The 20,728-nt window shown below is 43.7% G+C and overlaps 1 protein-coding gene and 1 pseudogene across 4 annotated transcripts in view; both read right to left on the bottom strand.

Moving 5' to 3' along the window:
* The window catches only part of PLPP4 (phospholipid phosphatase 4), a 149,264-nt gene that overhangs the window by 49,205 nt on the left and 79,331 nt on the right, over positions 1 to 20,728 (bottom strand). For all 4 annotated transcript variants that reach the window (XR_008707161.1, XM_055560613.1, XM_055560615.1 and 1 more), the window contains exon 5: positions 19,183 to 19,307. Coding sequence is in view for 3 of the 4 variants with exons in the window: in XM_055560613.1 (XP_055416588.1) it covers positions 19,183 to 19,307 (125 nt within the window). In the remaining variant the exon portion in view is untranslated. The remainder of the gene's footprint in view (positions 1 to 19,182; positions 19,308 to 20,728) is intronic.
* On the bottom strand, positions 1,779 to 2,259 carry LOC129637070 (deoxyuridine 5'-triphosphate nucleotidohydrolase, mitochondrial-like; annotated as a pseudogene).

The raw sequence follows: 20,728 nt of genomic DNA, 5'->3' as shown, positions 1-20,728 counted from the left end.
AATAAATAAATGCTCTAATCGAATAAGTGGTTAGACCAGAAATCCAAAAGTCTTAAACTTATCTAAGTGCCCTGGCTCTCTTTCCCACAGGCACCAAGACGATGGGTGGGGACACTTGGGGTTCTTCTGATGAGAAATGTTCTCATGCACTCCTCCTTCCGAATTGTCCCAGACACCTCTGATTATGTAAGAGACACTCCTTAATAATTATGCATTAGGTACTTTCCTTAGTTGTATATGTCAGGCTTGTAATTAAGTGTCTATTTGAGTAGTAATTTGTTTAATGTCCACTGCTGTCCATCAGGGCTGCCAAGAATGGTTGTTCAAAATACTCACTGCCCAAGGGCTCCCACCTGATGAAGGACACCTGCTTTCACTGATGATGCTCCGTACCCGGGACTGCATCTGCCGGGAGCAAGAGACACCTTATCCTGATGGGCTTAAGGCACCATATGGCTTGCTGAGGTCGTGCTCTGTAAAGGCTGCTAGGACAGGAATGGTGTCTGCCTCCTCTCGCACCACAAGCAGACCTGGCATATAGTAGGTCTCCACGAAACAGGTTGAATAAATGGCTGAATCACTAAAGAAATGTGCAAATGAATACTTTCTGAAATACTTACAGGGCATTTGGAATTCTACCTAAGATATGACAAAGGCCAGATCATGACATATGTGGCAGCATCTCACTTGTTTTTCTTTTTCGCTTTGTTCGGTCATGTGGAATCTTAGTTCCCTGACCAGGGATCAAACCGGCACCCTCTGCATCCCTGCATTGGAAGCACAGAGTCTTAACCACTGAACCTCCAGGGAAGTCCCTCTGGATTTTATAGCTAAATCCTAACAACAGGAGGAGACAACCCTCTGACCATAAGACATGGGCAGTTCTTCACTGGGCTCCCTGGCTCTACACAGTCAGCAAATGCCAGTCACTTTTCTTCTTTTCCAGAAGGGAGTAATATTGAAAGAAAGTAAATGGACTCTTGTCTTATTTGTAAGCTGTGGTAAAGAATATCCAGGCCAGAAACCTGAACATTTAATCAAAAAGCCATATTAGTGAAGGACAAAAATATGAGCCATATATATATATATATATTTTTTTTTTTTAACAAAGTTACTAATCACCATGGGATCCGAAGTCTGTCAAGTTTCCCCTAGCCTCTAGCTAGTAAATGAACCATAAAGAAAGCAATGTGTTTTTCCTCCTTTCTTCCCCTTTCTTTCTTGTTTTTGATGAAAAACTGTAGAGATTCTTATGGTCAGGAAAACTGAGGGAGATAATCCTATGAGAGAAAACCAACTGAAGTTGAATCCATTTATTGGCAGAAATACGCACAAAGATGCTCACAAATAAATTTTAACTTCTGAATATGTCTGCTTACAAAAACAAGCAAAGACTCAGGAAGGCCAAAGCTCTGGAGTAAAGCAGCTCATTGGTCTCTCCTCCCAGGAGTCCCCACTTCCCAGCCCCCAGGCCCCACTCCAGGCTTCCAGGCAGAAAGGACCCTCACCCACAGTGTCATCTTGGTCTCTGCAGGCATTATCAGGATTAACCAGCTCTGCAGGAGGAGTCAGAGAGAGGATACAGTCACAAAGCACCTACTGGGTGCTCAGCATAGTACAACTGGCTTCACAGACTTTATCCCTTTCAATACTCACCACATCTTTGGGAGGTTTTTTGGGGTTTTTTGTTTTTGTTTTTTTCCTTTTTCACGTTAAGCAAAGCCTTGATTTTCAAGGCAAAGTACATTTTTTTTCACTTTCTGTTCTTGGCATAAATTTTAAGTATTTCCAGTAGAACCAAGACCTCCTGAACCCCTTTCAGTGTCATCTAAAGCTTGAACTACCTCAATTTCTGGGTAAAATATCCATTCAGAAATAAGTTGTGCAATTCAATCACCCTTTTTGACTTCAAACTTTTCTTTGCCAAAATTAAACAGAACAACACCAACATCTCTATAATCTTCATCTATGACACTTCATCTATGACGCTCCTACCTCTATGAAATGTTTTGCCAAGTCAGAATGTGGAGCTTCTCTCCCATAGCACCCAGAAGGAAGAGCTATCTGAATGTTGGTTTTCACAAGGACTTTCTCCATCAGTGGTATTGTGTAATCTTGGACCCTGTACAGGTCATAGCCCGAGGCACACACGGACCCTGTGGCTGGGGCAGTGGTGTGCTCCCAGAGCTGGGCAAAGCAGAGCCTCATGCCTTCCTCCTCCACAACCAGGCCCCACCTGCTGGGGGAGATGACTTGAGCCTCTTGAGAGCTGGGCAAGGGGGGCAGAACATCAGCACAAGAGGGAGCAGGGGAAACAAGAGCCTTTGGGAGGTATTTTTAAACCCTCTTTCAAAACTGATGACAGAGGCTGAAAAAGTATTCCATCACTCAAAATGAGTTCTGAAACCTCATCTCAACTATATCCCTTCATCTCTTAAAAAGTGAAAGGGAAGACTGAAAAGTCAAGTGTTTGCCATGAAATGACATTGCTGATTAGAAGGAGAGCTGACCACATTATTCTAATAGCTCAGGTCCCTTTCTTACTCTAGACAAAGGAAGGCAGGGGAATTCTGAAAACTCAGTGTTGGTGGTGAATTTGGGGTCCTGAACACACTTTTGGAGCATAAATGTAGCTTCAGTTGAGTCTTTATTCAATTAAGTTAACAGATCAATTAGTTCAATAGATATTTGGGGGCATCTATAGTGAGCCATTCACTGTGCAGGCCCTGGGAACATCTCAGTTCTGGAGATAATCAAGTCCCTGCTTTCATGGAGTGGACACAGATTAAAAAAAAAAAAACAGGTAAACAACCAGGATAACTACAGATTCAACTATGTGCTATGACAAGAATGATGAGAAAAGTGTCGGAGTTCAGAGTGGTTTTCCTGAATAAAGCCACCTTCAGGCTGAAACTCAAGAATAAGCAGGAGCTAGCCATGGTGATACCTTGGTCTGGGTGCCCTCAGGACGAGACCCTGAGATGGATTCGAGTGCAAGTAGCTGCCTAGGAAGATGATCCCAGTTAACATTGATGGAGAGTGAGACAGGGATGGGCAGGAAGCCAAGAAAGCATATGACATCAAAAAAGTTGTTCTGTGGGCAGCAAGAGCTCAATCCCACGGGGGAACTCTGGGAGACAGTGTAAAATACACAACTCAGATCTATCCCACCTAAGGGGCAAAGGAGCTGGGGTATTTATACACCATCTCCCGGAAATCGCTAGCCAAGGGCTGCTCTAGGGAGCAGAGTAAACATTCATCCCCTATGTGCCCAGTCTGTCCTGAGCATAGACAGAGAGGGTTCTGGAAGCCAGCAGAAGCCTCAGAGAGAGAAACAGGTATTGGCAGTTGGAAACTGATGTGCAGGACATAGTAAGTGCTAAAGAAATATGAGTGGGTTCTGATAGCATTTGAGAGCTGTGGGAGAAGGGTAAGTTCAAAGCCAAGGAAGAAACAAACAAGAATGTCTCACGTTGAGGGGACTGTCAAGAGGTGGGCTCTGAAATCAAAAGTCTGGGTTAAAGTCAGATGGTTTAGGTAAAAATGCCAGTTTGGGGACATGTTGGCTGTGTGACGTTGGGAAAAATGATTATCTTCTCTCAGCCTCAGTTTCCTCATCTGGATAAGAAAACTAATAAGAGTTCTGACCTCACAGGTATGTTGTGAAGATTCAATGGGACAAGTCCTTTACAGCCACTAACACAATCCCTGACATGCTTGACATGATCAATAAATGATATCCTTTTGCATTATCATCAAAAGGACAGGGTTGCTGGAATGTAGGAAGTAGGGGTTTGGGGGAGGGGAGCAGGACAGGAGGGGAAGAGGCAACAGGGGTCAGATCATGCAAGGTCTGAAGACTCTGGATTATCCCTGAGATGCGCTGGAAGTCACTGCAGAGTTTGAAGCTGTAGAGTCACCTGATATCATCATTCTAGAATGTCCTACTTGTCAAAGGGCCTTCCTGGTGGCTTAGTGCACCTGCCGAGCAGGAGACAAGGATTCGATCCCTGAGTTGGGAAGATTCCCTAAAAGGAAATGGCAACCCACTCCGTATTCTTGCATGAGAAATCCCATGGACAGAGGAGCCTAATGGACTACAGTCCATGGAGTTGCAAAGAGTTGGACACAACTTAGCGACTAAACAACAACTCTTCAAAGGCTTGAAGTGCTTTTTCTACTTCTGTATCCCAGTGCTAACTCTGCTGCTGGCATAAAAGGAAGGTGCTATTTAGCAGTAATTAGCAGACTCCAGAGGCGGATGGGTGGAAAGAAGCATTGGCTTGAATCACCCAACAACTGCACACACTTGGCTGTGGAATGATCTGCTTCATTTGCCTTCAGCAGACGCAACTTCCTAATTAAGTTGGCTCCAGCCAACATTCAAATGACTTTGCATTTTCCAAGTAGATGCCAAAAGAGGCCAGAGAGATGGCCCCCAAAGCCAGTGGGAGAAATGAGGAAGCAGGTCTGGAATGCAATACATGTTGTGGAGACCCTCATGGGAATAACTTATGTACATACATGAGCTCTAGCCAAAAGGGAAAAGAAACCATACTGGTTCTAAGGATATGCACACTAGACATGAATCTGAGAAAACACAAAGAAAGGACTTGGTGTGGTTCTAAAGCCAAAAGATAATGTTTCCATGGCAGGTGCCCAGCTGAGGCTGGGACTGGGATAGTTTCCAGAGAATGGGATTGCAGAACAGTATTATCTTATATTGATCTACCTATGTCCCTTCCTCCTTCCATCTATCTATATCCCAAAAGACGTCCACTGCAGAAGACGTGGTTATCTGAATTTTTATTTTTAGAACATATCTAACATCTTGAATGATCCCTGGGCCCAAATTTGGAAGACTGAGTTAAAAGTCAATGATTTGAAACAGTGATAAAAGAAACACCCACACAAACTAGCTGCCTATCCAACAAGTATTCCTTTATAATTCAAGTCCATTCTACCATCACGGGCCAAGAACAAGATCTCTGATGAGTCTAGGGCCCTCACATCCACCAGAAGTCATTACATGCAATGGGAGAGAGAATGGAGAGTAGGGGACATTTCATAATGGTTAAAGAAAGGGTCAGACAACAAGAATTTACAGCAATCATAACTGTGTGAGTGCCAATAGAAAGCGCTCCAAAACACAGGAAGCAAAACCAGCAAAACAAAAAGGAGGAACAGGCAAAATCCACAATCATGGTGAACACTATCAAACTCTTGACTGATAACAATGAGACAAAGAAGAAGAATTAGAAATCTATGAACGACAACATCTTAATCAACACACATGGAATGCCACACCCAACAAATTCAGAATATGTTTTCGGGTGTGAACGAAATATCCACCAAGATAAAGAATATGCTAGGCAATAAGACAAATCTCCATAAATTTCAAAAGACTGAAATTTTCATGAGTATGTTTTCCAGTCACAGCAAAACTAAGTTAACAATTCATTACATTAAAATAGCTGGGAAAGTCTCCAATATTTGGAAATTTAAAAATTCACTTCTGAATAACACATAGATCAAAGAAAAAAACCACAGGGATGTTAGAAAATATTTTGAACATAATAACAATAAAAATACAATATAACAAATTTTGTGGGGTATAGCTAAAATAGAGACATTTATAGCCTTAAATGCTTACATTAGAGAGGAAAAAATCTTTAAACAATTATTATTTAAATTTCTAACTTAAGCTAGAAAAGTATGAGCAATTTAAACACAAATTAAAAGCAAGGAAGCAATGAAGATAAGAACCAAAATCAACAAAGCAGAAAAGACATAAAAATAGAAAAAATAAAGACAAAGTAGGTTGTTTGAAAAGTTTAATAAAATCAATAAACTGCAAGTAAGTTAATCAAGGAAAAAAAGGATCAGAAACAAATTACTACATCAGAAATGGAAGCGGGCCTAGCACCACCAATCTTAACAGACATGAAAAAGTCAATAAGGTAATATTATGAACACCTTTATGTTAACAAACTCAACAGTATAGATAAGTGTACAAACTACTTTAAAATCACAATTTATCAAAAGTGACATAAGGGAGTTTCACTTCCACACTGGCATATGAGAAGCTCTGGGGACCCCACTTCCAAGCTAAACTGGAAAAAATTACTAAAAATATAATCAAGTCTCTGGAAGTGATCCTAAGAGCATACAGCAAATGAAGAAATAGTCATTTAAGAAGACACTAAAACTCAGTAGGGACACTGAAAATCTCTGGCATCAGAACCTCGATCCATTCTTGCTCCTTCCCTCCCAGCCTAGTGTGAAGGAAGGTCCATCCCAGATGGATACAGCCTAGAACACAGGGCTCCCCCTCCCTCTTCTCACAGCTTCTAGTCGAGGGCAATGGTGTCCTGCTGGGAGAGACAGGCTGTTGGTATTCATCACCCTGAAGGTCAGAAGCTACCGTGCTCCCCTCCTTCCAGTGGCCAAGTCCTAGGCATGAGCATCACTCAGAAAGAACCTGTCATTGTCCCTATCTTCAGCTCTAGAAACAAGGCTCGGGAAGACACATCTTAAAACAGAGAACTCTGGAGCTCTTCTCAAAGGAACTGACTTTATTTGAACATGGTAAAGTTCAAGCCTAAGGGTGCACTCAGAAACACTCGAGGTTGTGATGAAAAGCAATTAAGAGGAAAATGGGAGCTTCACTAGAGAAACGAACTAAATAACACATGTTAACTCTTCTTTTCAAATTCTGTTGATTGAGTGTAATCCCAATTATAATGCCAGAAGACTTTCTTATGAAAATTCATAAACTGATTCCACAGCATATATTTTGGAAAAGTAAAGAACCTATAATTGCCAAAGTAACCTTGAGAAAAAAAAAAGAACAAAGATGAAAGACTCCAGCTGCCGGACCTCAACAGACCTACCATAAAGCTACAGTAATCAATACAATGCAGTTCTAGAAAAAGGGTAGGCAGACAGATTAATGACCATTATAGAGAGTACAGAAATAGAAGCACACTTGTATGATCTATCAATTTCTGCAAAGGCACTAAAGCTACATGATGGTGAAAGGAAAAATTGTTTCAATAAATGGTGCTAAAAATGGATATAAATGCAAAAAATATTAACTTTTAAACACTGTCTCACACAATGAACAAAAATCAACTTAGTTTTAAATATAAAACCCAAACCATAAAGCTTTTGAAGAAAACATATGAAGACAAGTTTATAACTGGAAGGTGGGAAAGATTTCTTACATAGAACGCAGAAAGCAATAACCACAAATGAAAAAAGTGACAAGTAAGATTTAATCAAAATTTAAAACTACTACTCATCAACAGATACTATTAAGAAAATGAATAGGCAAGCCACTGATGGGAGAACATATTCACAAAACATTTATTTGACACAAGGCTTCTAAACAGAATATGAAGAAACATCACTAGTTAATCACAAATAGACAAAAATAATTAATGGAAAAAGGATTTGAACAGACACTGTACCAAGGAAGATATGAGAACAGCCAGCAGGCAAATGAAAATGTCAGTGACGTCGTTAGTATTAGAGAACTACAATGAGACACTGTACATACCCACGAAAATGACCAAGCAAACAAAAAAGACCAGTAACAGCAAATGCTGGTGAAGACCCAGTGTACCTGAAATTTTCATACATTGCCAGGGAGAGTGTAAGCTAGCACAAGCATTTTGTGAAAATATCTGGCAGTTTCTTCAAATGTTAAACATATCCTAATGTTTTTATGTTAGCAATATCACTCACAGATATTTAGCCAAGATAAATGTCAGCACAGTTCATTAAAAGAACTGCACACAAATGTTCATAGCAGCTTAATTCACAATTGAAATAACCAGAAAGACAAAAAACCTGTGGAATATTCATTACAATGAAATACATTGCAGCAATAAAAAAGAATAAATTATGGATACTTATAACAATGTGGATGAACTTCAAGATATTATACGGAGCAAAAACTGCCAGACTCAAAAAGAATACACTGCATTATTCCATTTAGATGAAGTTCTAAAGCAGGCAAAGCTAATCTAAAGGTTGAAAAAAAAAAAAACAGTACAGTGGTTATTTCAAGAGAATGAAGATTGGAAATGAACATAAAGAACCTTCTGAGGTGATGGAAATACCTTACATTGTGATAGGAATATGGGTTACATAATGAGTCCACTTCTCAAGACCGAATGGCAATGACCTATGCATTTCAATGTAAATTTTACCTTAAAATGCTAAACTAATTTTTTTAAACACATACTACCATGTGTAAAATAGCTAGCTAGTAGGAACCTGCTATGAAGCAAAAGGGACTCAACTCGGTGCTCTGTGATGACCTAGATGGGAGGGGTGGGGCCGGGGGTGAGGGAGAGCCAAGAGGGAGGGGATATATGTATACGTACAGCTGATTCACTTCGTTGGACAGCAGAGATGAATGCAGTACTGTAAAGCAGTTATGCTCCAATAAAAAGAAACTGTCAGCATTCTCAGTGGTGGTAGGAAATGGGCAGAGAAAAACAGGAAGGAAGAAGGGCAGATTCTTGTACTTGGAGCATGTGGGGATTCATTAGCTTTGTTTTCTTTTATATGTCTGAATTTCTTCATAAGAAAAAATTTAAAAAGAAAGACAGAAATAAAAAGACATTAGGCTTTAATTACAACCTTTAATCTGACCGTGATCTTTGTTTTCATGGAAGTCAAATGGTGAGCCAAGTCTTTGAGGGAGAGTATTTTTAATTAATTAAACAGTAACCATTTCTAAAACTACTCTATTTATTCAGACCAAGAACCTGAAGAGTGGATGAATTTAACATATGAAAGATCAATTTCTTCCATATATTTGCTGATTATCTTAGAAGGGGCTCTCAGCCTGGACATCATTGACATTTGGGGCTGGATCCTTCTTTGTCGTGAGGACTGTCCTCTGCACTGTGGGAAGTTTGGCAGCATCCCTGGCCTCGACGGAGGAGATGCCACATGTCACATGCCCTTGTGACAACCACAAATGTCTCTAGACTTTGCTAATGTCCCCTGGGGGCAAAATTGTCCAGTTGAGAACTACTGCCCAAGAATACTCATTCCCAACCAAGACCATATAGCCCTCATTGTTCAGTTGCCCAGTCGTGTCTGACTCTTTGAGACCCCATGGACTGCAGCACACTAGGCCTCCCCGCTCCTCACCATCTCCCAGAGTTTGCCCAAGTTCATGTCCATTGCATCGGTGATGCCATCCAGCCATCTCATTCTCTGATGTCCTCTTCTCTTTCTGCCCTTAGTCTTTCCCAGCATCAGGGACTTTTCTAGTTAGTTGGCTGTTCGCATCACGTGACCAAAATACTCAAGTTTCAGCTTCAGCATCAGTCTTTCCAGTGAGTATTCAGGGTTGATTTCCCTTAAGATTGACTGGTTTGATCTCCCTGCTGTCCATCAGACTCTCAGGAGTCTTCTCCAGCACCACAGTTGAAAGGAATCAATTCTTTGGTGCTCTGCCTTCTTTATGGTCCGGCTCACACAACTATATATGATCACTGGGAAGACCATAGCCTTGACTATAGGAACCTTTGTTGGAGAGTAATGTCTGCTTTTCAACACACTGTCTAGGTTTGTCATAGCTTTCCTGCCAAGAAGCAAACGTCTTCTGATTTCATGGGTGCAGTCACCGTCTGGAGTGATTTTGGAGCCCAAGAACAGGAAATCCGTCACTACTTACTTCCACCTTTTCCCCTTCTATTTGTCATGCAGTAATGGGATCAGATGTCATGATCTTGGTTTTTTCAATATTTAGTTTTAAGCTGGTTCTTTCACTCTCCTCCTTCACCCTCATCAAGAGGCTCTTTAGTTCCTCTTCACTTTCTGCCATTAGAGTGGTATCCCCCCAAGGGGACAAAAATTGATTCTTGGGGAGATGAGAAAATTCTAGATATTACAATTTTTGTGGCCCTCCAAACAGCCATAATATTAATAAAATATATCAGTGGAATTAATATTTTATGGTAGAGAAGAGAAGTTGAGGGTTAGGGTTAGTTGAGGGGGAAGCCTACAAAAATGAGGATGGGTGATAATGAAAAAAAAAAAGATTGAAAAACATCACCCCATAAAGAGGTCTGATTCTTTTTAAAGCCAACTATTTCCTCCAAGGATTTGGTATCCCCAAAGCAAGACTTTCCAGTATTCGGGGGGGGTCTTCATTTCAATGATGAAAAAGTTGCAAAATAAGCACAGTTGCTTCCCAGAACCTCTGAAACTGTCTTGGAAGTTTAAGATGAAAGATAATTTAAATTTAGGGGAAAAAACCTAGGAGAGGCTCTTGCTAAGTGTCATGATGTCCCATGACAGGACAATGAATTTGGAAGCTCTCATTTGTCACTTAGAAGGTAAACCACACAAATCAAACTGGCCTCAGATAAGTGACCACCAGTTTATCCTGGTTGAACATGACCCAATCAGCCCATGTCATTTCATACCATTTTTATTTTTATTTTTTTTATTATTATTTGTATTCTATTTTTTAACTTTACAATATTGTATTGGTTTTGCCATATACCATTTTTAAAAGAAGAAGATGGTCTTTTTCAAGCTTCCCATCTAGCAACAAAATCCCTGGACAGCAATTTCATTTCATTAAATGATCCAAAACAAACGAATCTTGCATTTTCTTCTGCTCTTCTATTTCCTGTATCTTTATGCAAAAGTCTGTCTAACCACTCCAAAAACCAGCTGGTTTATAACATTAAATATTCATGCTTGATGGAGTTAAACCTGGCTGCTTAGCATAGATGATATCTTATGATAATTTTTCAATCCATATTTACAAACCCTTTAGATTTGTTCCACAAAAGCAAACTCCCAGACACTCAACCTACAAAGACCCTTTGTAGGACTCTTGTCCTACAAGAGTAGGACACTCTCCAGGACTCTTGTCATCAAAATAACACTGAGGTTATATGAGAATCTTCTAACATACGGTACCCCCGCACTAAGGCATCAAAACATTACCAAGGTATTCCTGAATTTAAAATGATAAGGGAAGGAAGGAATAAGAGAGTGATGACTAATTTTGTGTGTCAGCTTGGCTAGGCCATAGTGCCCAGATGTTTGGTCAAATATCAGTCTGGAAGTTGCTTCGAAGACATTTTTTAGATGTGACGAGTGTTTACTGTCAGTTGACTTTAAGTTAAGGAGCTCACCCTACATAATGTGAGTGCACCTCATTCAATTAGTTGAAGGCCTTAGGAGCAAAGACTGAGGTTTCCCAAGTAAGAAATTCTACCTCAAGACTGCAACACAGGGATTTCCCTGCTGGTCCAGTGGTTAAGAATCAGCCTTCCAATGCAGGAGATGCAGGTTCGATCCCTGGTTGGAGAACTAAGATCTCACATACCACAGGACAGCCACTGAGCCTGTGTGCTCTGGAGTCCACGCACCACAGCTAGAGAGCCTGCATGCCGCAACTAAGACCCAACGTGAAAGTGGAAGTGAAGTCGCTCAGTCGCGTCCGACTCTTTGCGACCCCATGGACTGTAGCCCACCAGGCTCCTCTGTCCATGGGATTCTCCAGGCAAGAATACTGGAATGGGTTGCCATTTCCTTCTCCAGGGGAATCTTCCCGACCCAGGGATCGAACCCAGGTCTCCCGCATTGCGGGCAGACGCTTTAACCTCTGAGCCACCAGGGAAGTCCCAACTAAGACCCAACACAGTCACAATAAATAAACAATAAAAAAGGAGACTGCAACCTTGAAATCCTAACCAAATTTCCAACCTGCCAGTGCTCGTGATCTCACAAGCCAATTCCTTAAAATAACTGTTCGTCTCCCTCTGTACATACACACATCTTATTGGTTGTTTCTCCTGAGAACCCTGACTATGCAAACAGGGAGATGAATTCTATCTTCAATAAAACAAAAAGCACCTCAACACCACCCCACGATATACGAGGGTGGGAAGAAGCTGGCAGAGCAGATGCTGACTCAGAGAGGAAAGGCACATCTCCACGTGGTCCTGTGGATGGTGATGCCCGTGAGAAGCCCTAATTCGCCAGGAGGGGCCCTGCAAGTGTTTGAACTGGAGGCAGAGGTACCGCAGAGGGCAGGGGTCAGATGCGGGCTGGACAGGAAAGTAGGTGGGAAGTCCCCAGAGAGCAGCTGAACTTTCCAGGTCCCCACCTCATCCTCAAACCAGTAAACTGTCACCTCCTCAACTCTTGAAGAAGGTAGAAGGTTTAACCATCCAAGGCTCTGGGCTTGGAAAAAGCAGTCAAATGGAGAAAAAGGCTAAAAAACCCAGCTGAAAACAGGGGGGCTTAGGGAAAGTCTGCAAGGTAACCTGTGAGAAAGCAAACCCCTGGGCTTGGCTTGCAGAATGCCAGGTTCATATACACCCGGCCAGAGACTGGGGAGAGGAGGGGAGGGGAGTTCCCACCAGTGAAGAGAATAGCCTCTAAGTAAAGGCCAGATGCTAGCACTCAGGGTCAACCAGTGAAACCCCAGCTCGCTTCCCACCCACTCTTCAGTGAAGCCCACTTAATGGACTCTGTCCAGTTAGCTTCAGCACTCCCACCTTAAATAAGAACATCCAGCAGAAGATTGCCAGATATGTAAGGAAAGCTAGATACCAAAAAACATGCAGATCAAGAGAAGGTGAGGAGCAGATGATGTCTGCAGTCAAAGAGAAAAGAGAGTATACCCGTGAGAAAAAGAACTTGATGTTATTTTTTTTGTTGAATCAGAGTTCAGGAAAGAGCTCTTGGAAATTAAAAATACAAAATTCATAATAAAATTCAATAGAAGAGTTGGTAAATAAAATTTTTAAACTCTCCTAGAGAGATGAACAAAAACACAAAGAGAAAGATAGTAGGAAATAAAATTAAAAGATAAAATCAACCCAGGAGATTCAACACCTGCCTAACACAGGATCCAGAGAAAAGAAACGGAATATAGAGGAAGGGACACAAAGTTCCAGAGTAGACGGACCTACTGAGAGACCAGAACAATAAGTATAAAGAAAAAAAATCCCAGGAAGGCACATCATTGTGAAACTTCAGACGACCAGAGATAAAGGCTCCTAAGAAGTTCCAGAGAGAGAAAGAGAAAAGCAAGACGAAAGAGGGGAATGTCATAGGGTCTCTCTGAATCACACAGTAAACTAGAATCCTGCACAGAACTGATTTTCAACCCAGAATTCTACACTCAGCTGGAGGGTAGCATAAAGATACTTCAAACATAAAAGACCCCGAACACCTGCTCGTGTGTGCTCTCCTGGGAAATGACAGAAGAAAGGGCTTTACCTCCAGAGGCTGTCCCTGTCCCTGCCCTGGAATTCCCAGCTCCCCACACCCAAAGCAAAGTGCCTGGCATTGGCCTTGACCCCAGGCAGGACAGGGCCATTTCAGAGCACCTGTGCCCTCCTCAAGAGCAAGACTGTGCCTGCAAAACACTGAGTGCCCGAGAAGAGTTAAATCACCACCAGTCAGTCATGTAAAGAACGCATCCCATAAGCACTGATTATCCTTCACGACTTAGTGACTGAACACCACCACCACCCTGTAAATGCCTCTTTTTTATTCCATAATGGAGTTTTTTAAAAATGAAACACCTGTGTGCACAATTCAAGTGCACTGGTCTTGCTTTCCTAACGCCTTTTTCTTAGACCTTAGTTTCTGAGACCAGCATTAGGTATACAGCAAATTTTAAAAGGTACAGAGACTTCCTATAGAGTAGATGCTAAGTTCCCCCTACCCCAACCCCGACCTTCACAGCATCCCTCATTATCAACATCCTCCAACAGCTGTCACAATTGACGAACCTACACTGACGCATCAGAATCACCCAACGTCCACAATTTGCATTAGGGTTCACGCTTGATGCTGTATAGTCTATGGGTTTCGACAAACGCATAATACAGTGACAAGCATCCACCAGTATAGTGTCATATAAAGCAGTTTCACTGTCCTAAAACTCCTCTGTGCTTGGCCTATTCTTCCGTCCCCCACCAGGAACCCTGAAGTAATGCTTTTTAATACTATTTGTTTGGAATATGGGCAATATGCTTGTGGTTTTGTGGGCCAGGTCTCTTCTGCAACTACCAACTCTGCCATGATAAAGTAAAAGCCTCCACACACGATATGTAAGTGATGGGCACCTCTGTGTTCCAATAAAACTTTATTTACAAAAACAGGCAGTGCACATGCTGTGATTTGCCAAGCCCGGAATACAGTATCACCTTATTCATTCCCTCCATTTTATAGAAAAAAGTTTCTTAATAACTTGACTTGGTAATAATAAGGTGTTGTGTTTTTTTTCCCAATTTTTCTCTCTGAAATCTATCCTCTTTCTGCAAGTTGAAACAACACCTAATCAAAAGCTGAGATAATGTGATGAAAGACAGTTCTCTTTGAAACCGCATCGCCTTTCTCCACTTTAAGCCCCAAGCTTCTCAAAACTCTGAAGGAAATCACTCGCTCTTTGAAGCTGTGCCTCACAGAGCCAGTCCCCTAACATGGCTTTCACGGGTCACGCTGTGTGCTGAAAGGTTGTCACACGAGCCCTTCAGGGCAGTGCTGTCTGACTGCTTGTGGTAAACCAAGGAAAAGATCTTTGGTTTCCAAAAGACATTAGTGTTTGTTCTTCTGTTCAAATAAAACCAACTGTTCTGTAGGATGACGTGGGCGTCGACTACTTTCCAGTCACCAATTATCTGTGAACAGAGCAGAAGCAAACCCAGGTTTACCCAGAATGGGGGATTCGTCTCCAGAGATCCGTTGGTCCAGAACCCCTGGGTCCACTCACTCAAGTGTAATCCACAAAAATGGATAAATAAGAAGGGAGAAAGAGCCTGTGTCTCAAAACGGGAGTCCACTGAGGTCACCCCTTCTGAGGTGCACCACCTCCTCGAGGGAGCAACGAGTCACACCAACCTCTAGGCGTCCTATCGGCTACAGTAAGAAAGCGGAAAGCCGCACTGATGGTTTTCTAAGTGGATATGGCAGCTGCCTGCAAGGCAATCACTGATCTGTCATAAAAAAGAGCAGAGGAAAATACTCACCAAAAGCCTAGAGGCTGGGAAGGATCCTGTCAGCCAAACAGTAAAAATATGTAACATTTTAAGCACATCTTAAGCTGCTGCTGCTAAGTTGCTTCAGTCGTGTTTGACTCTGTGCGACCCCGTAGACAGCAGCCTACCAGGCTCCGCCGTCCCTGGGATTCTCCAGGCAAGAATACTGGAGTGGGTTGCCATTTCCTTCTCCAATGCATGAAAGTGAAAAGTGAAAGTGAAGTCTTAAGCAAAAGATAGTAATAGCCTCTGTCAGAAAGCTTGTCGAGCACAGAAGGGACATCAGCCTCCCATTGGACAAGGCAGCTGGTGGGCAGATCCATCAGGAAATGCACTTGACAAGGGGGAGGTGTGCCTCTAAAAGAAACTTCTGAGGGTCCTGACCGCTACTCTGCAATCCAGCAGTCTCCTAGCTTGAGTCATTCACGTGAGAGCTATTTCCTTCCCGAGTTCAGATGCAACGGGAGATAGAAGACTGTGCTGCAGTCCTCAGATAACCATTTGAAAACCAGGATGAAAATTTCCCCAAAGGGTTTCACTTCTTACTGCTAATAACTTTTGAACCCCTTTAAAGCTCAGCACAAAATCTTTGGGAGACCAGAAATTGCAGAGAACTTGAGTGACCCCGCAAGGATACAGATGAAAAGCAGATGGAAGCTGGCCCCGGGTGAATACTATCCCAGGTACATCTAAAAAATACCACCCGGGGAATTCCTGATAACAAGGAGACAGAAAATCAATATAGCAGGCCTTCCTCCAACTAAAGTGATTATTCCAAACAGATGCTCGACCATAAATACCAGGAACGACTAGAGCCTAGAAGCGCCGTGAACCCTAAGCCTTCATGCATACTGTGCCCCTGGCCATATTAACCTCAGGAACGCATGTTCTGTCAATCTCCCCTCCCCCACCTCCAAGGCTCTAAAGCCAGACCTGCTCTGTTAATCAGGAAGTGTTCAGTCTAAGTCTCTTCCTTCTTTACTCAGGGCTGCTGTTGAGAGAGGCCCGGGACCTGGGACCTTTCGCTGCAGTGCTGCGATGCTTGCACCTGGACACACTTCTCCTTGAGCAACAAAATACAAAGAAACTGTATGGGACTAAAAGTAACTGTGTACACACACTGGTGGGGCAAATTCTGGACAAAAGATACAAAGAGACCAAGAAATCCATCGGCCACTTTTGAGGAGCCTGGAGCACAGAGTGTTGGGAGCAAAGGCAGGGTACTGCACACACCACCACCTAAAGGGTGGGCAAAACACCTAAGCCACCCCTTCGGCCTGATCCCTGGACACACCCCTGCCCTCACCCCATATAAGGAGCAGGCTTGCCCCCTGCTCAAGGATTAAGGGAAACCTGTTGCTTGTTCTCACTCTCCCTTGCTGCAGTAGGGCCCCCCATTAAACTTGCCAGTTTCTTGTCTGGCCCCCAGTCAATTCCTATTGACTGGGGAAGGCCAAGAAGCCTGATGGATAACACTGTGACAAATTATCACAAACCTGGGGGCTGAAAATGAAAGAAATATATTCTCTCCCAGTTCTGGAGACCAGAAGTCCCATATTAAGGTGCTGGCAGGTCCACAGCCCCTCTGAAGGCTTCAGGGGAGACTCCTTCCTGCCTCGTCCAGCTTCTAGTGGCTCCAGGGTTCCTTGGCTTGCGACTGCTGCTGCTGCTGCTAAGTCGCTTCAGTCGTGTCCGACTCTGTGCGACCCCATAGACGGCAGCCCACCAGGCTCCCCCATCCCTGGGATTCTCCAGGCAAGAACACTGGAGTGGGTTGCCATTTCCTTCTCCAATGCATGAAAGTGAAAAGTGAAAGTGAAGTCGCTCAGTCGTGTCCGACTCTTTGCAACCCCATGGACTGCAGCCTACCAGGCTTCTCCATCCATGGGATTTTCCAGGCAAGAGTACTGGAGTGGGTGCCATTGCCTTCTCCTGGCTTGCGACTATATCACTTCAATTCTTGCCTCCATCTTCACGTGACCTCCTTCCTCATATCTCTAAGTCTCAATATTCCTCTGCCTTTCTCTTATAAGGACATCTGTCCTTGGATTTACAGCCCACCCTAAAGCCAGGATGAACTCATGTTGAGATCCTTAACTATATCTACAAAGGCTTTTTTTCCCCAAATAAAGTCACATTCACAGGTCCTGTGGGCTAGGATCTAGACAAATTTTTTTTTGGTGTCATTATTCAACCCACTAAAGTCTCCAATAAACTAGGGGAGAAGAAGAGTTATTTATTTAAATGAACAAGGACTGTGAATCAGTTCAGTCACTCAGTCATGTCCAACTCTTTGTAACACAATGTAATGCAGCACACCAGGCTTCCCTGTCCATCACCAACTCCCGGAACTTGCTCAAACTCATGTCCATCGAGTCGGTGATGCCAGCCCACCATCTCATTCTCTGTCTTTCCCTTTGCCTCCTGCCTTCAATCTTTCCCAGAATCAGGGTCTTTTCCAATGAGTCAGTGCTTCGCATCAGGTGGCCAAAGTGTGAATACTTTGTTGTATTTGTTGTTTAACCACCAAAAGCCCAAGACACTATCACATTAGAGGCTGGCGGGGAGGTCAGCTAGTGTCCTTGAATAATCTGAATCTGTCTAAGCCTCGCTGTTCCTATGCACACAGTGGGGACAACCGGACCTGGCAGGGCTGTGGCACAGGCCAATGGAGAGTCACTCAGAGTGCCAGGCACCCCGATATTGCTGACAAGCCCTAATCTCCAGTGAATCTGAGCAAAAATGGCCAACTACCACTCTGCAGGAAAGGCCATCCAGCTACTCCTTGGTCCAGCCACTATCAGAGTGTGTATTAGCTACTTAGAAAAAGGATGAGGGTAACAGGCTTGGCCAAGGTCAACAACGATCCAACCTGTGGGGAATCAAGGACTTCAAGTCATAAGAGCGGCTGGTCCTCTGCCAAGTGGTCACCTGGGGACCTGGTTCCTCTCCAAGGATTTCAGAATCACCAACCTAAATACACAGCCTGCCACTGCCTACGGACTCCCCAGGACACGAGCTGTGGCTCATTTATCTCCATGTCCCCAGCACCTGTCACAATGTCTGGCTCCTGAGTCACTCGGTAAACACTGAAGGAATGAAAGGAGATGTGACCAGGACACTCTGGCATGGATAACTGGGTTTATTTAAAGCATGATACCAAGTACTTGACATTCATGGAGTGGATTAAATAAGATAATGCACTGAAACATTTTGGCATGGCGATGCTCCAGAAATGTCAGTGGTCACCATCACTTATTTTAACCCTCACTCCAACTAACAGTGGAGGCCTTATCATTCCCAGTCTACACAGCAGGAATTGAGGCACAGAGAGGTTAAGTCACAGTTCGTATCTGCATAGCCAGGATTTGTCACACTTCAAAGACCTGCGTGCTCTTCAGTACACCACACTGCACCTGGTTCACATTATTTAGTTTAAGGCTGGTCCCAGCTTGAAAGAAAGTGAAAGTGAAGTCGCTCAGTGTGTCCAACTCTTTGCGACCCCGTGGACTGTAGCCTGCCAGGCTCCTCTGTCCATGGGATTTTCCAGGCAAGAATACTGGAGTGGGTTGCCATTTCCTTCTCCAGGGGATCTTCCCCACCCAAGGATTGAACCTGGGTCTCCCACATTGTAGGCAGACGCTTTACTGTCTGAGCCACCAGGGAAGTCCCAGCTTACATACCTATAATCAGACTATATATTAGGGATGATGGGGTGTATGTACATGTATATATATACACATATATGCTGTATGTTGGTACAGTACACACACATACACACACACACACACACAAACTTTCATTGAAGGGGTAATCTAGAGAGGACACTGAGCTGAAAGGCATAAGGTCCCAGGGAACACGGTTAATTCCCTTGACTATCAGGATCCTGAATGGATGCAAGTTTCACTCTGCTGAGTTGATGAGAGCCACACATACAATGTTTTGTAAACTCCAGAGTCTTGGTCTCAGGCTTATTTCTTCATGGGGAATGTCTTATTTCTAAGACAACCGCCCTACAGTGAAGAAAAGTGAACTACACTTGACATTCAAGAATCAATACTTTTCCCTTTACATAAATTCCCAAAAAGAGTGATCAGGAGACATGACCTAGGAATCAGAGTCTCCCAAGCAGGGAACTTACAGGAGGAATGGATGCTGGGGAAGCTTTTGCGGCCCTCGGACACCAGATCGGGGTCACCGGTGCAGTGCATTTCCGAGTTCATCACTCCATCTGGAAAGCAGCGGTAAAAGAAATCGGGGCGAGGTCTACAAAAGACACCATGGACAGTTTCAATATAAAACGCTGCCATCACAAACAAACCCCAGCTGACCCCGCTGACCCCTGCTGCTGCCCCAGTTCCTTCTTCTGCCATCAACACCGCAGCCCCCACCGGAAGACACCGTGGGCTTAGGCAAAGCTCAGGCTTCAGGGTCAGAAAGATCTGGGCTGGAACTCCCACTCTGCCACTTACTAGTTTTATGACTTAGGTAGTCACATAGCCACCCTCAGTCTCCACGTCTGTAAAAGAGGGATATCAATACCTACCCAAAAGTGAGGTACTGAGGGTCAAGAGAGATGACTTCCGGGAGCCACCTGAGCATAGCGGTGGTGAAATAAAGATGGAGCCACAGCTCCATCTATGGCTCCACTGTCCGGAGGCTGCTACCAGGATCCAAGCCTCCAGGCTCCTCATGGCCCTGTATCTTGAATCTGATGGCCAAGTGCCTACACTTCCTTAAAGAGCAGGTTTCACTGAGAAGACCTGAAAACTCAGTTCCGAGCTTTGGCACACAGTCACCAGCCCAGCTCTTGGTCCAGGTTGTGGGGGAAGGAAGTAGGGGACAAGTTGGTCCCGAGGCCAAGTCAACTGCCACAATCACGGCTAACATGTACTGAGTACTTACTGCATACCAGACCCAGCATTAAGTACCACCCATGGGTCACATTGTATGATTCTTATGACAACCCTGGGGCAGGTCCTGGAACTTCCTTCATTTCTACGTGTGAAAATGAAAGCTTAGAAAGATCACATTCCTGCCCAGGGTCACACACAACCAGTAAGTGGCAAAGACAAGCTCTGAACCCTGGCAATTGGATTCCTGCACCTACACACCACACCCCACATGTGTCCACTTCACTCAAGTGTGGATTCTCACTGTGATGAGTGATGGTGAATTCTTCACATGAATTCAACTAACTCTGCCAGATGCCTGCCATGGACAAGGTTTTTCTAACACTGTGAACACAGCTCCCCTTTTCTGCACATACTGGGTTACAGTTCATATGGTTCTCACTGTGAACTCTAAGGGCTCACTGGTCCTCCAGCTCTGGGATCTGGGCCCAATAACAATCTATCAGTATCTATAACATATCAATTATCAATAGTCTATCAGAACTGTTGGTGTGCTGTCTCTCCCCTATGTGTGTCTCTAAGTGTGGCTATTCACCTACTGAACCAGAGCCTCAGAGAGGACCTGGGAGTCAGCATTTCACTGGGCCCTCAGCAACTCTAAGCACAGAATGTTGGAAGGACAATGCAGCCCAAGGCCACTTGCTGACCAATCTATATCCATCTTCTGCCCCCTCGTTGCCTGACCAGGACTGCACACCAAGTACCTGATCACTAAATACTGAGGCTCCGAGAGGGAAACCAACCTGTCCAAGGCCAACAGCTAGTCAGGGCCTA

The sequence above is a fragment of the Bubalus kerabau genome, chromosome 22 (assembly GCF_029407905.1).
Source record: "Bubalus kerabau isolate K-KA32 ecotype Philippines breed swamp buffalo chromosome 22, PCC_UOA_SB_1v2, whole genome shotgun sequence".
Classification (NCBI taxonomy): Eukaryota; Metazoa; Chordata; class Mammalia; order Artiodactyla; family Bovidae; genus Bubalus; species Bubalus kerabau.
This window is presented reverse-complemented; position numbering and strand designations above follow the sequence as displayed.